Source organism: Fopius arisanus, unplaced genomic scaffold, assembly GCF_000806365.1.
Source record: "Fopius arisanus strain USDA-PBARC FA_bdor unplaced genomic scaffold, ASM80636v1 scaffold00210, whole genome shotgun sequence".
NCBI lineage: Eukaryota > Metazoa > Arthropoda > Insecta > Hymenoptera > Braconidae > Fopius > Fopius arisanus.
In genome coordinates, this window is record NW_011887949.1 from 75754 (window position 1) to 91115 (window position 15362).

Here is a 15362-nt window from a genome sequence, read left to right on the forward strand (position 1 = left end):
TATATATTATCAATGTAAAAGCGACACGCGATAAAAATAAATGCTTGAAAGCTATGGAGGCGGGAAAGTACCCGTGGTTCTATTCCAATAATAAAAAATACATAAAATTGTGGAAAAAAAGTAACAGAACATGACACATGTCTCTACCGTTACAGTTCTTTCCCATTTCATTTTCAATAAAAATGATCGATGACTCTTGAAAATAAAAGCAGCAGGTGGATTTTTCCTTCCAGTTATATAATTTATTAACGTACAATAATTACAATAATTAAAAAAAAAACCCCCATGAAAAATCCTGTTGCTCGGGAGGACGTATGGATAACAGAAAGGAATGACAAGGTCAATTTTTCCACTGTTTCCATTAATTACATGGAGGAATTAAGTGAGTAAACAGTCTTAATATTAATCTTAAGTGTTACAAAAAAAACACAGAGAACAATAACCATTAATTATTTACATTCCTCATAAATTGTGCCATTTTTTCGCTAGGTTCTAGTTAGAGAAAAGGAATATTGGGAAAATAAAGTTATTCAATACTTTGAAATAATATTTTCCCCTTCAATTCCGATGATTTATATGTTGCATAAATATTTGCTAGATTTTCCCAGTGTTTTCATGATCTACTGGCTTCTTTTCTTCCTATGTACATTTCGGATTTCTCCAATATATAAGTACAATACATTGTCTCCTCTCGGCTGCTAAATTGTGTGTTACCATTTGTGTGTGCTCATAACACATTGTTTATAATTTGTTCCAGTGATATAATGATTTTGTGGAAAATGTTGTGAAACTTCTGAAACCGCAGGCTAGACAAGCTTCAGGTCTGAGTGCCGTGGAATATTCTAATTTACACACTAATTATTAATTACCTACATGAGATAATTGCGGAGTAATAGGAACAATTGAATCATTTCTTCTAGAAAATATAAAAATATTGAATTCGTAAAGAATGAATTCCAATGACTTAGAAAATTAATTATAAATCTAGATTTTAAATAAATTTTTTTTATCTTTTTTAATCAGATTGTCACTTTAACAAGTACAAAAAACTTAAAATTTTTAACACGTTAAATTTCTTTTGATACTAATAATCATATTATTTCCGTGAATATTCGACGAAATTCCGATTTTCCGATCAGAAGAGAGAGATCGTTCTTTAATCAATCGATATTTTAAAAACCAGCAAAAGTCAAATCATGATCTGAATTTGTGGAAATTACACAAATTTCCAACAATGCAAACTCCCCAGACATTTCCACGACAATCTGTACGCAATTTTCAAGTGAGAATTTATCCTCCATTTTCCTAAAAGGTTGTAACTACCTGTATCTCATTAACACGTTCCCCTGAAATTTTCACGAGTCTGTCCATTAAACGGTGAAAGCAGCAAAAGAAGAGCGAAAATAATGTAAAGCGAGGCGGAGCCTCGGAGGATAGCCTCCTCATTGTTTCGCGTCGTGAAGTTTCGCGGAAAGAGTTCCGTTAAAAAAAATAAAAGTGAACCGAGAGTTCCAGTGAGGACGTTACCTTCCTCCATTGCATAACTCACCTCTTGGACGAACCAGTTTTTTATGTGAAACGTTGCGCATCGTTATACACGTTACTTGGGCTTTTGGGAAAGTTAAAAAAATGTTTTTTTTTTATTCAACCAAGAAACCGGAGATATCAAAGCCATTAACACGATGAGATCAATGGGGCAGTGGCACGTGCCATCTTTCAATAATCGTGCAAATCCGCAAGCGGAATTTCGTATGGGTAGAATCACTCGACCATGAATTAATCCCAACTATCGAGACAGACTGAACAGAAATCAATCGAAGAAATCCATTTTTTTTCTTGAAACCCACTTTACAATTTTCGAATGGGATTTTTAAAAATTGAAAGATTATTAAAAGCTGCAAAAAATTTGTAATTTTTCTTCAAGATTCCCGATTCGTGAACAAGTTTTTTACTATTTGTTTTTATATAGAATAAATGTGTAAAATACTATCAATATTGCGGAAATTCGATTTATATAGAGTGGACTCCTGTTATAGTCATGTGTATGGGGCTGTAGGGGAAGCGAATTTTGAGAATTGGACTTGAGTCTCGTTTTTCTGAGACTTCAAGTGTGAAAATTTCCACCGATTATTTGAAATTTCAGGATTGTTACCCCCAAATGGGAAATCATTTTTTAATCGAAGAGTGGACGGGTCGTTCGGTTTAGAATAGAAATAGAATGGAGAGTAGGAGAATGGCAGTGAGGCCTGATGTGCCCCAGGAGTTGGCTGAATTGTAGTAGAAGCCACTTCCATACACCTGGAGTCCAGCGGTCTCAATGCTTCGCTTGCAGTAGTCACCGTCTGTAAAATCAATACCCTCAATTAGTGGCTGCACTTACGTGATGCAACATTCGAAACGATAAATTATTCCCGGGTTATTTGCCTGATTCAACGCCGTATACTGAATATTTTTGGAGCCCCTGAATTTTCTGAGATTTATTCGAGACGGATGCTCTTCCCAATTGCCAAAAAAAAAAATCTCAAAAATTTCCCTTCACATCGCCTGACCCCCAAATCGGTTCTCATAAATTTCCAACGATCAATCGATAAAAAAAAATCAATATCCACCCGATAAACTACGCCCACCTCATTTGCTTCATTACTCACAACCACGTTCACAGAAAATTAGCCCTCGATTACTCATGGCTCTCGACGTACTCGAGTAATACCGTGGCAATACCCAAATGAAAAAATAATAATAAAAATCAATAATGAAGATAAAAGGATGTGAATAATCTCGGTGTGGGTGTCCTGCAACAAAAGTCAGACCAAGTTAAGTGTGTCGTGAGACCAAAACAAAGAGCAACGAGTCATGAAAACGAGAGGGAACAGACGTCGAACGTGTCTCACGATTCAGACTGTTCTCCTGTGCTCTGTACCTCTATTTCCCCGGATCTCCTCCAGGCCTTCTCCAGACTTTTTTTTCCCCTTCGTAAGTCCCCCTCACCTCCCACCCACCATTTAGCTCATTTGAGAATACTTTACTGGTAGTACGCCACCTCCGGCCCCCTTTCGCTCTCGTTCCACCCATTTCGTAATAACACCTCAGTCCCACGGAGAATCAAATGTAATGGCACATAGAAGTGGTTTTTTTTTTCATCCATAAAAAGCTGTCTAAACTGGGGATGTGCAAAACTACGCGATTGATTGCTGGTGTTGTTGGAATTAATTTTCCAACCACCAGTACAAGTATTGAAACTCTTTCCACTTCTCTAGTCCGCGTAGATAAATGTGTATACAGGAATATATGTCGATTATATCCGGATATATATCACATATATTTCGGAAAAACAATTGATTTTTCAAGATATATTTTCGATATATTTGCGCAAATATATCTTATCTATATTGAAGATGTATTTAAAGCATAAATTACACATATTTAAGATATAATCCCAGTAAAAAAAATATATATACTTCATTTATAATTTTTGAATAGTATGTTTTTCCATGCCATTACGCGGTTTACGTCAATTTTATCCTTACAAAATTATTTAAAAAATATATTGTATAAATCTTGTTGAATTTTTTCGCCAACTGTTCCAATGGCAAATCGATTTCTCATCGGGGGATTATCTATTGGCATCTATCAAACAGCTAATACTCAGTATATTTTGTTTATATATTTACCACTTCGCTACTGAATTAATGAATGCCAGTAAACTAACAAAGGAATTTTTAGCGAATATTAATGGAAATTTTATAATGTCAATTATATACGACATGACATAAAGGTGAGTTATGATTTCTAAAATATTTAAATGGAATAGAATTTCAAATAGAATTGAATAGAGAATATGGATGGGTGAGAATTGCTGCATCGATTTGATGGCAATTAATTAGTTTTTTTAGGGATTTCCGGGAAATCCCTCGGGCTGGGGAAAAGGAAAGGGATATCGATGAAAATTGATTGCTCACCGGAACAGTGACTGATGCTAGGGTTAATGATATTTTTGTAATGCTTACCGTATGACCAACCGACAACTTCACCGGATCTCAGGTTTTCCGTTCTCAGCCAGTCCTCGAGGGGCCTGAAGTATTCACGCACTGCATTTCCGTCCAATCTGAATTCGCCGATCGATTCCTGGAGTGTATCCTGCCATGGGCGAGACGATCCTTTCTCCATCAGTCTCCTGTGAATGAGAGGATTTTATTCGTGGGATTTGTTAAGAATTTATTGGAAATTAGGGGGGCAGTGGTTGCAGGAAGTCAATGCTGCAAGTTTTGGAAGTTTTCGCGGAAAATTTTTTTTTTTTGGAAGATGAAAATTTTTTTTACATGAATTATCATATTTTTACTACACTGAGAGAAATATTCAATAAAAATTACGTGTATTTTCCGTAATTCTGGAGCGAAATGTGGTTGGCGGAAATTTTACGGAACTGCCACGTAATTTTTATCTAAAGTCACGGAATTTTTTCGCGGTGTTCCGTAATTTTTATCTGAATTATCGGTGAAAAATAGAGATACCGTCACTTAAATTTTTCGAATCAACTCCGTAATCGGTAAGTGAACTGAAAGTTCCGTAATTTTTACTAAATATTTCTCTCCGTGTAAAGAAAATTAGTTTTCGGTATTTGTGGTTTAGTTATAGTTTATAATTAATCGAATTATAAATTTTTCATTTGATTACGATTTACTTCTCTGAAATTTTATGACGATTCTTTGAGGAGAAAATTGAAATCCACAAAGATACTGATTACAGTAATAATAATGTTATTTTTTAAACAAAAATATAAAATATGAAACCAAAAGTCATATGGTAACAAACAATCCTTGAAATTTTTAATTATTGCAGGAATAAAGAATAAAGTTGTTGAAAAATTGCGGAGAATTTAGAATTAAACGATGAGTTTTGCCACATCTCTCCGACTTGCAATTAATCTTTATGGAATAATTGATTTGGAATTCGCAATTCTCATGAATTTTCTCATGAAATCCTGTATTTTTGATGAACAAAAAAAGTTGTTTAAATAAATAAAAATTTGAAAAAATAAAAATTGTGTGAAAAATTGTTAAAAAATTTTCAGGCATCACCTGAAATTCCAATGTACAATTTTTTACAGCAAAATCAATTGAAACTCCGGTGAAAGTACAGTCTGTCAGGAGTTTTTAATAGTTTACTCTGCGATGTTTTTTGTAGTTCAAAGAAACGTTTCGTTCATGTAGAACATTTTAATTCGCACAAAAACATCCCTTGATTTATCTCCACTTCATATAAAGTTCTCGACTACATAAGACTCCATAAACGCGACTAGTCTTTCCTTGACATTTTCCTAGATTTTTTCACAGGTGTATGAAAAAAAAAAGAAAAAACCGTACGTGGTTCAATTAATTAATGATCGTAAGGTGTAATGGTGTGCATGAAGTCATGTGTAACGTGGAATACGTCATGAGCCTCCGGCGTTTATTCCCTGCCGTCATGACCCCTCGTACACTTGACCTTTTGCCAGAAGGCCTCCAACTCTAGTTTATTATGCGTCAGGTGCCACGACCGTTCATTTAACCTGCCGTAAATACAATCGAAGCTTCAATTATCCTCGATACACCAATCAAAATTAATATCGAATTTTCCCGCATGATTTCCTGAAATTTTTACCACATCCGCCACTAAGAATCGAATGAACATCATTTAAAAATCAGAATTCCACAGAAAATTTTATTATAACTGTAACAGTTTTTGCAGTTTGATTTTCAGGAGATTATTAACACTCTGTAGTGAATATTTATACTAAGTTGAGTTGTCAATTCACTCAGCTAATTTAAATTACGGAATTTCAAGACATTTAATTGTTGTTAAAAATACAGAAGTCTGCTGAGAAATCACTAACAATTCGAACCCCGATTAAGTATTCAGGAAACATGATTTTCTACACTTTCGAAAATTACACTAAAGTCTCGAGTAAAAAAACGTCAAATTATTGACAAAGTGATATGAAATCTGTAAAATTTTCCATTAACAAATCAATTAATGTTTTGAATATTCTGGTAATTCTCAATTTTCAATCTATTGAGGGTGAACTTTGATGATGGGCTTGAACATTCAGACCTTCATTGAGAAATGAATTACCATTCAACAAGAAAATCCGAATCTTCTTGAATTTTCAAGATGAATGAAATATTGAGAAATTGAGAAATTGAGTGATTTTTTAATTGGAATTGAATGAAAATTGACGTAATTTAAAATTCAAACGGCTTTATGACTGAAATTTCCCGAAATATTTCTTACAGTGTAGTGTAACCGATTTTCTGCGATTCGTCACATTTGTCTCGTTTTATTTTTTCGCTCGGTGAGAGTAATTTTGCACGCCGAGGATAAATGGTATCTGGAATGATCTCACGACTCAGGTGCTCAACTTTGCTGCAGTCATTTCACTTGTATGAAAATGCCTAGCATTACGTCATATTATAATTAGATAGGGGTTCGGAGAACCGGACGCACTTAGAAGATATTTTCTGATGGAATACTCAAGGTTTTATTATGGCTGATTTTTTGTCGTTCTGTCATTTGGGGTCATGAGAAACTTGTGCAATGAACGAATATAATGTTTTTTATTTTCTGAAAAGGAATTCCTTTTTCTTCACTAATTATTGATCACCGGAATTGAGCACATTTATATTAATAAAATTAAAAAATTGATTCATCTCAATTATTTTCATGTTAATTTATTTTTATTATTTCAATTGAATTTTAGACTTTCGAATTAGAGAGAGATGACAAATTATGAAAGTGGAACAAATTAGTCTCATTTTTGTGATATAATATTTTTGTGAATCAAATTAAATTCAGTTTCATCAATATTAATGGATTATATTAATAAATCGACTCTCGTAACTCTAATTAATATCGTTGAAATGTTATGAAAAAAAATCTGAAGAACATTCAACAAAAATTCTACAAAAATGTGAGAATTGTAAAAACTTGCACATTTTTATTCTGCAAACCAAAAATGAATTTTTGCAATGAATATAAACGTAAAGATAAAAATGATTTCAGAGCCCATGTGCCAGAGGATTTCCAAACATCCAGGAAATTCTACAAGGAATTTTTCTTCCTATAAATTACGATAATTGCACTAGTGCGGAATCATCAGTGAATCTTATGTGAGAAGTAATACTCCATTAGGAACGACTTATCAACATGAAGTGGATGGTAAACGTTCGTGAGAACCAGTGAATGGACACGAGTGATTTTGGAATGGCTGTATAACACTTGCAATTGAGACCTCCCTACACCTTACGAGTTGTCGTAATTCATCGATCTTATAATTTCCGGTGGCCAAAGAGGGGGAGGGTTGCAAGGCAAAATTGGGACTTTCCTGTCCGCGTTAAGATATTTCATAACAAGGGGATTGCGTTAATAAAAACAACAAGTTCCTTACACACACGCGTATAAATGACTTGCAACAACAAAAATCGATGATATTTTTCCAATCCGAGATCAATCGGAGATGCCTATCGGACCCAATCAAAAATTGTTACTCAAGACTCTTGCGCAAGTAGTTAAAAAGGGATTATGAGAATTATCAAGAGGATTCCATAAATACTATTGATCAATATTGGTGAAATTATGACAAATCAATGGCGCGTCATTAGTATCGAAGGACATAAAAGCCATTTCCAGGTTTTATCAAGTCTCAACCACTGGATTTTCCAATTTATTCACCACTGACTCTTTACTACGAGCGTTAGCCCGAGACATTGATACACTGGGTTTCATGCACCAATACTCTTTACAGTGATTTCGTAACCCCAATCGCACGTACACAACACACAATAATTTTCTAGCATTGCAATTCCAGGCGAGAGTTTACCAGTCAACCTCTTCCATTACAGGAAGAGGGGTCTCCATACACTGGTATTTAAAAGAACAGACAATTTTCGTGCCAACTGTGTAATTGGATAGTTATGCCAACGTGTTATGTTTGCTCTGATCACTTCACCCCATTACCCACTTCCTTTCCCTCTGTCACCTGAAACATTACGTTCGGCGAATGTCAACAATTAGCTTCACATCGAAAAAAAAATTTTTTCCAATCGTCACAACAAATTCCTCTTCAAAAATTAAAACCTCAAATTACGTTAATTTTACTCCTCGCATTCAGTGTCATTGCCTTGAAAATTGATGGTTCGTGTAACTTCATTTTTTTGTTCTGAAAATTGCACTCTTGGAAAATTACACTGGGAATTTCACGCAGAAAAACGTCAAATTTTTAACAATTCTCCACTTACGAATTATTCAAATTCTCAAATATTTACGTAGTTCTAAATTTTTAAATCGATAGTGCACTGAAAACCCGAAAAAATGTTGAAAATTGAGTCAATAATCTCTCCTAATTTTCAAATTTTGTTTTCAAAACTTCCATTCAAAAATCAATTATTATTTAATATGAAAAACTCAATTTTTTAAGTTTTAATGAGACATGAGAAATTTAGTTATCCTTGATAACTTGAGGATCTCCCACCCCCTTCAACCAAAACTGGTGTTTTTTAAATTTTTCTGACAAATCGTTGAAATAGTAGAAAATTCAGTAAATTTTCAACAGTTCAACTTCACACATTTAATTTCAAAAGTTTGGGGTAGGCATTTGCCGACCCCCAACAAGTTTAATGGGCTTGAAACCTCTGTAACGCTGAACGATCCATTCTAAGCCCCACGATTTGCACTGCATGCATGTATTGTTGCATCACAATCTGGCAATCTACTCCCTGAAACTAATGCCTGCATTTGCTCCTATAAGAAGAACACTCTGAGAAGTGGAGTGAAGCATTTGAGCAATGAGACAGCCCGATGTTCCCCATATTTTCCCCTATTCTTCACCTCGACATATGCAATAAACAACTGATTCAATGTATAAACTGGGAAAAATCATTTATCATTCACCTAGACGCGTCTGTTTGCCCCTGTAATTGAACCGGTGGTAATTAAATTAACGTAATAGTGTGAAATCATCGCAATCCACCAATTGGGAAAATATACGTGGGAGACTAGAGGTCTAGATGTTCCTTATTTTTATTTTTCATTGCTTCAGAAATTGAGAAAAATGAATAAATATAACGAGAGGGGAGAAAAATTATGAGGACGTTGGATTACCTCGGCCGATGGGAAACTAATTTGCATAAGAGGCTAGATTACACGTCTTACATAGTATATGGAAAAACTCGGTATGTTTTGAATAATGGAAAGTGAGGACTAAAAAATTATGTGTAATTACTCTCAATTGTGGGATTATGATTGTAATATTTACAAGTTGGGAAAGTACGAGAGGATGAAACAGAATGAATGAACGCTGAGCGAATGATGAGCGCGAATGTAAAAATTCGCAACAATTTTGTGGATCGAAATTTGGAGAAATCCGTTCATTTTCCATGTATCGATTTTGCAGAGTGCATGACGCAGTTTTTGATGGATACGGGGAATGTGGGGCGAGCAGGTCTTTCTTTTGAAGTCAAGATCAAATTCTTTTCCTTTTTCAATTACAATCCGCAACTCTCAATCTCGCCATGTCGAAGTGAACCAATTGATCTTTATTTTCTTCTTACGGTCATCGGTGAAAATCAACATTTCAATTTCGGTTGTTTTTGAATTACAAAACTCTTCACTCCATGCAATTAATTAAATTGAAATTTAATTGGATAACCGGGTGGTGCTGATATAAATTATTTTGGAAATTACCGTGTTACTCAAAATTCCAATTACAGACCTGTTGGTCATCATCCAATTAAGAAACTCCCGAACTTAATCTAGAAATCCGCGACACTATGTAATAACCGATTCGAATGAAATCCAGTTCTCCAGGGAAAGTTAGTTTAGCAAAGTGGACACCCTTGAGTCGTGAATTTTAACGTAAACTGAAATGTCAAGCATTGAAACCATCCTGTTGTAGGTTTTCCAAGTCAAATGAATATTGAATACCTCGAGTGAAATTTCGAATCTGAAATTGCGTGGATTTGTCAGTCCCGAGAGAAATGACGACCATTCACTCGTCACTAAACTGATGAGCCTTGCCAATCATATTTAAGAAAATACGCAAGAAACAATTATACAGAGAACTACTTAGAACAGTTCTAATTTCCTCTCACCTGCATTCTAGGACATAACCGAGTCCACCTTTATATTACGCGTATTTAGATCTTGATGTAATGAGTTTAATGCAACGTAATCGGTTGATGTCAAATGAGATGGATGATTTTTTAAATATTTACCTGAGTACAGCACCAGCTTCTGGACTCCTGTAGAAGTCGCACTTGTGCAGGGGCCTGCGAGGGTCATTCATAAACCGCTGTCCTGCGGCTTGACAGAGACCTCGATACAGTTGGAACTGAAGAACACCGGCGACAAAATTTCTGAAAGTGAAATTGAATTTATTACGACCAGTGAAAATAAATCAGGACGAATAAAAGCGTTCAAGGATTTTAGTGCTGAAAAATTACACTTGATATTTCAAGCAAAAAAACATGAAATATTTAAAAATTATTATTCATTGACGAATCATTGAATTTCTTGAATATTCTGATAATTCTCAATTTTTAGATTGCTATGACACCGAAAACCCGTAAAAATGTTGAAAATTCGAGCAGTAATTTTACAAAATTTTTAATCTGTGAAAAGTTTGATATTTTATTGAAAAATTAATTATGATTGAGTATGAAAGGCCCAATTTTCTAGACTTTCGAATATAAATAAAAACTTTAGTGAACGTTTTTACATGAACTTGATCTCAAGCTCATGAAATAGAAAATTCAGATGATTTTATGACTGAAATTTAAAGAAATTAACACTGTACGTACTAATTACATATCCCCATATAATTATCCTGTTACTCAATCGAAACTATCGAAGAGATAAAACGAAAGTCTTTAGACTTCCGGACCTCAACAAATCCGATATCACGATGAAAAAAAAAACGCCTTGCCGGTGAAATCACCCAATAAACTGATGAATGGTCGATGCATGCCTATCAAAAAGACGTCCGATAGCGTCATAAACCTCCCGCAATCAAAGTGACAATAATAATAACGATGGCAAAGAAGTAGGTAACAAGTGGGTGAGTTTCACTCGATCTCAAGGAACGTCCTTTACGTAATCCGCCAACGACAGCGTTAAAAACCCGTAGTTTTCCCATCCTGTTACCATGAATTATTCTCCATCCCCTTGCGGAACTTTCAGATACCTCGGAAGCTGAATAATCCCACAAACTCATGCACGACAATTTGGTCGATGATATTTGTGGTAAAAACATAATTTACCGCAAGTGGCCAGAATTACCCTATGAACTGGAAAATCGTGAGGAGCATTTGGTTCCGAGTTGCCAAGGGGGATTTGAATGCTTGATGACGCTTGAGACCGATTGAGAATGGGAATCACACAGATAACTCTGGACTGGCAGAACTAGAAAAAAATAAATAAGTTGTAACCAATGGTCTGATGTGTATTGGATATACAAAGTTGGTGGGCACATATCGTTGGGTGAACAAAGAACAAATGTGGGGGGTACCCAGGCAATGGGTCAGGCTACCTCGCGGAGGAAGGCGAAAGTGTGCCGCGTATATAAAGCCCTGGACGACTGGCAATCAGCATCCAGTTCACTCCTGGACGCACCCGGAACCATTGTGAATAGCAAAAATGAAGATTCTGGTAACGTCCATACTGTGTGATAGGCATTAAACCAAAAGTTTAGTGGTTATACAAATATAAATATCATAATAAATTCAAATATTCGTGTTTCAGTTTGTGTTTGCCCTGCTGGTAGCAGTGGCATTTGCCGAAGAGGCGGAGAAGAAGGATGCAGCGACGGAGGCCAAAGCCGATGAGACAGAGTCATCCAAGAAAACAGAAAAACGTGGTATCCTCGGTCTTGGTTATGGATACGGTTATGACATCGGTGGATACGACATTGGTGGTGGGCATGGACAGAGTCTTCACTCATCCGACTACGATGTAGATAGCATCGGTAGTTATGGAGGTGGTTATCACGGTGATCATCACGTTAAAACCGTGACTGTTGTGAAGAATGTTGCTGTACCATATCCAGTGGAGAAACACATACCATATCCCGTTGAAAAGCACGTGCCTTATCCAGTTAAAGTACCAGTGCCACAGCCTTATCCAGTTGAGAAGCATGTACCGTATCCAGTAAAGGTATACGTCAAGGTGCCAGTACACGTGCCCCAACCTTATCCCGTTGAGAAGAAGGTGCCTTATCCAGTCCATGTACCTGTTGATCGTCCATATCCCGTCAAAGTTCTGGTGCCACAGCCCTATCCCGTTGAGAAGCACGTGCCTTATCCAGTTAAAGTACCAGTGCCACAGCCCTATCCAGTTGAGAAGAAGGTGCCTTATCCAGTAAAGGTACCGGTCCACGTGCCCCAGCCTTATCCAGTCGAGAAGCTTGTGCCTTATCCAGTTAAAGTGCCCGTTGACAGGCCATATCCTGTTGAAGTACTCAAGCCATATCCGGTTCACGTTGAGAAGAAGGTGCCCTATCCAGTTGACAGACCAGTACCATATCCAGTTAAAGTACCTGTTGACAGACCAGTTCCTTATCCCGTTGAGAAACACATACCATACCCAGTCAAGGTGCCTGTACCAGCACCTTATCCTGTTGAGAAACCCGTCCCATATCCCGTTGAAAAGCCCGTACCCTATGCCGTCAAAGTTCCCGTCGACAGACCATATCCCGTTCATGTGGAGAAGCATGTTCCTTATCCAGTAGAAAAACCCGTTCCCTATCCGGTCAAGGTACCTGTTCCTGTTCCAGTTCATGTTGAACACCACCAGGAGCATCCTGTTGATCATGGTCATGGTAGCTACGAGTACGCCGAACCAGCGCATCATGGCAGCTACGAGTCATACGACTATCATCACTAGGGAATAAAACGATTATTCATCCAGTGCGTCTCAACAACAACGAGTTGCCGGTTCATCTGAATAACGCGCATTCACACAACGATTACCTGATGATTTCGTTATTTAATTATTGTATTATTCTTTTTAAGAAAACAAGCACTGGAAGCTTGGATAATACTCCAATTCATCGTACTTATGGAGTCGAAGGAGACTGGCGGCTCGTTACAATCAATGCCGGAATTTTACATGACATTGATCTGGAAATTGTATAAATGTAGAAAATTATCACTGCCTCCTGGATCTCCCGTATGGTTACCAAGTTTTTCGGTCCAATGTCTCAACGGCAGGGAATCAGCTGACCCGCTGATCTCCAGATCATCATTTTTTTCGTGGTGATCCGCCTCTGCTGGACTTCGCTCGATTATTAATGTTAATAATAATTCTGTTAGGCGCTCTATCCTTTCTATTTCATATCGATAGACCCAGAATTGATGTATTTTTGTACGATAACTATTAAACAATTTAAAATTAATGATGATTGTTCTTGTTATTTAACATTGAGAGAAGAATTTCGACGCAATACTTCCCTCCACCAGTGAATCCTCGAGTCTATAAAACCGTTCAATCTCAAATTTCACTCTCTACCATGCGATAATATGAACGTAAGTCCTATACGTATTTCAATAAATTCTTCGTATATTAAGAAATTAATGGAGGAGAGAGTGCATTAATTGGTGGAGATGATCGTTATTTATTTCTGGTATACATGAGTGGATATCTCAGTGAAACTCTACGCATGGACACATGTCGACCAGCGGAAAAGAGACTGGAATTGTGCAATCGGTCATTCGCGCGGAGCGATAAAAATGTTTGCATATGAAAGTAAGAGTTTTTCAGTTGCAATAGAACGATTGAATCGCATCCTTACGCATCCGCGTCTTCCGTGTAATGGGAACAAGGAGGAAAAATAAAAGACTGAGAAAGGTGGGGAATTATGACAACTTGAAGAAACGTTCGATTTCGAAAGAGGTATTGCAGCGTGCGAAATAACGACATGCATCGCTGTGCATCGTGCGAGGTACCGAGATATTTTGTCATTCCTCACTTGAACAATGTGACGTTATTATGGATTATTATGTTATTAGGAATTTCGATGCTCTCGGGGATGATGGAATATCGGGCGACTTTCACGTGACCTCGATAACTGAATTTTACGTCAGGTTACTACGTTTTAAGATTAATTACAGGGGTTTTATCAATATTTTTAATTCAAGTTTTGGAGTCTTAGTCTTTAGAGACTGAAAATTGAAATTGAAAGGGGTTCAAGCATGTAGCGCCATCAAGTGCTTGAGCGGGGGAATCCCAGAACTTTTACGTTTCGCTGATTGCACGGCCGTCGGTAACACATACGCGAATTTTTATGAACGGGAGAGTGGCCCAGAGGTATCACCAAAGAGAATTGACTAAAGTAGAGGCTCAGTTCTGGGGGGTTGGAGTGACCCCCGCATCGGAGTACTGCACCCCAAGAGAGGGAGGGCGCCACACGTAACCAGATCCAATTAACCTTAACCAAAAAGTATCGGGAGAACATGCAAATCGAGGAGGTATTCACTGAAATTTTGAATTTGGCAATTTCAGTGAATACCTCTTCGATTTTCATGTTCTCCTGATACTGTTTGGTTAAGGGTTAATTGGATTTAGTTATGGGTCACATGGCGCAAAATATTTAAGTGACTCCATAAAATTTTAAAATTTCAGTGAATACAAATTTCGTAATGCGGAAAATAACATTCACCCTGTCGACTGCTCCCTCTGACAGCGGGACTACTACTGAGGCAGTTACCGAGTCGGCTGACGGGTAGCCACCCCACCATTCGGTGCGACCCCCTCTTTCTCTTGGGGTGAGGGACTACACTGGCGGTGGGGTCACTCAAACCCCCACTGAGTGGCTCATTTCTGGGGGAGTGCCCCACCCCAAGAGGAAGAGGGGGCTGCCCCCAATGGTGGGGTGTCTGCCCGTCAGTCGACTCGGTAACGGCCTCAGTAGCAGACCCGCTTGCAGAGGGATAAATCGACTGGGTGAATTTTATTTTCTGAAAATGTAAAATTGTTCAATTTCAGTGAATACCTCCTCGATTTTCATACTCCCCTGATACTTTTTTGAAAATTTAGAATTTTTCGAATTTCAGTGAATACCTTCTTAATTTTCATGCTCTCCTGACACTTTTTGAAAAATTTCGAATTTTCAAATTTCAGTGAATATCTCCTCGATTTCCATGCTCCCCTGATACTTTTATAAAAATTTCGAATTTTCAAATTTCAGTGAATACCTCCTCGATTTTCATGCTCTCCTGATACTTTTTCAAAAATTTCGAATTTTCAAATTTCAGTGAATACCTCCTCGATTTTCATGCTCTCCTGATACTTTTTTGAAAATTTCGAATTTTTCAAATTTCAGTGAATACCTCCTC

At 37.0% G+C, this 15362-nt stretch overlaps 3 protein-coding genes across 3 annotated transcripts in view; 2 read left to right on the forward strand and 1 right to left on the reverse strand.

Moving 5' to 3' along the window:
* Positions 1–716: 716 nt before the first annotated feature.
* Ance-3 (angiotensin-converting enzyme Ance-3) overlaps positions 717–15362 on the reverse strand; it is a gene marked incomplete at its 5' end in the record, with an annotated part of 29239 nt that continues 14593 nt past the window's right edge. The window contains 3 exon segments of the mRNA XM_011314775.1: positions 717–2342; positions 4008–4174; positions 10248–10388. Coding sequence (XP_011313077.1) covers positions 2203–2342; positions 4008–4174; positions 10248–10388 — 448 coding nt within the window.
* Positions 11625–13423, forward strand: LOC105272582 (proline-rich protein 4). Its single transcript, XM_011314774.1, has 2 exons — positions 11625–11679; positions 11773–13423. The coding sequence occupies exons 1-2, from the start codon at positions 11668–11670 to the stop codon at positions 12910–12912; spliced, it is 1152 nt and encodes a 383-aa protein (XP_011313076.1). The 5' UTR covers positions 11625–11667; the 3' UTR covers positions 12913–13423.
* The window catches only part of LOC105272581 (proline-rich protein 4), a 7523-nt gene continuing 5850 nt past the window's right edge, over positions 13690–15362 (forward strand). The window contains exon 1 of the mRNA XM_011314773.1: positions 13690–13773. Within this exon, the coding sequence (XP_011313075.1) occupies positions 13768–13773 (6 nt within the window). The 5' untranslated portion in view covers positions 13690–13767. The remainder of the gene's footprint in view (positions 13774–15362) is intronic.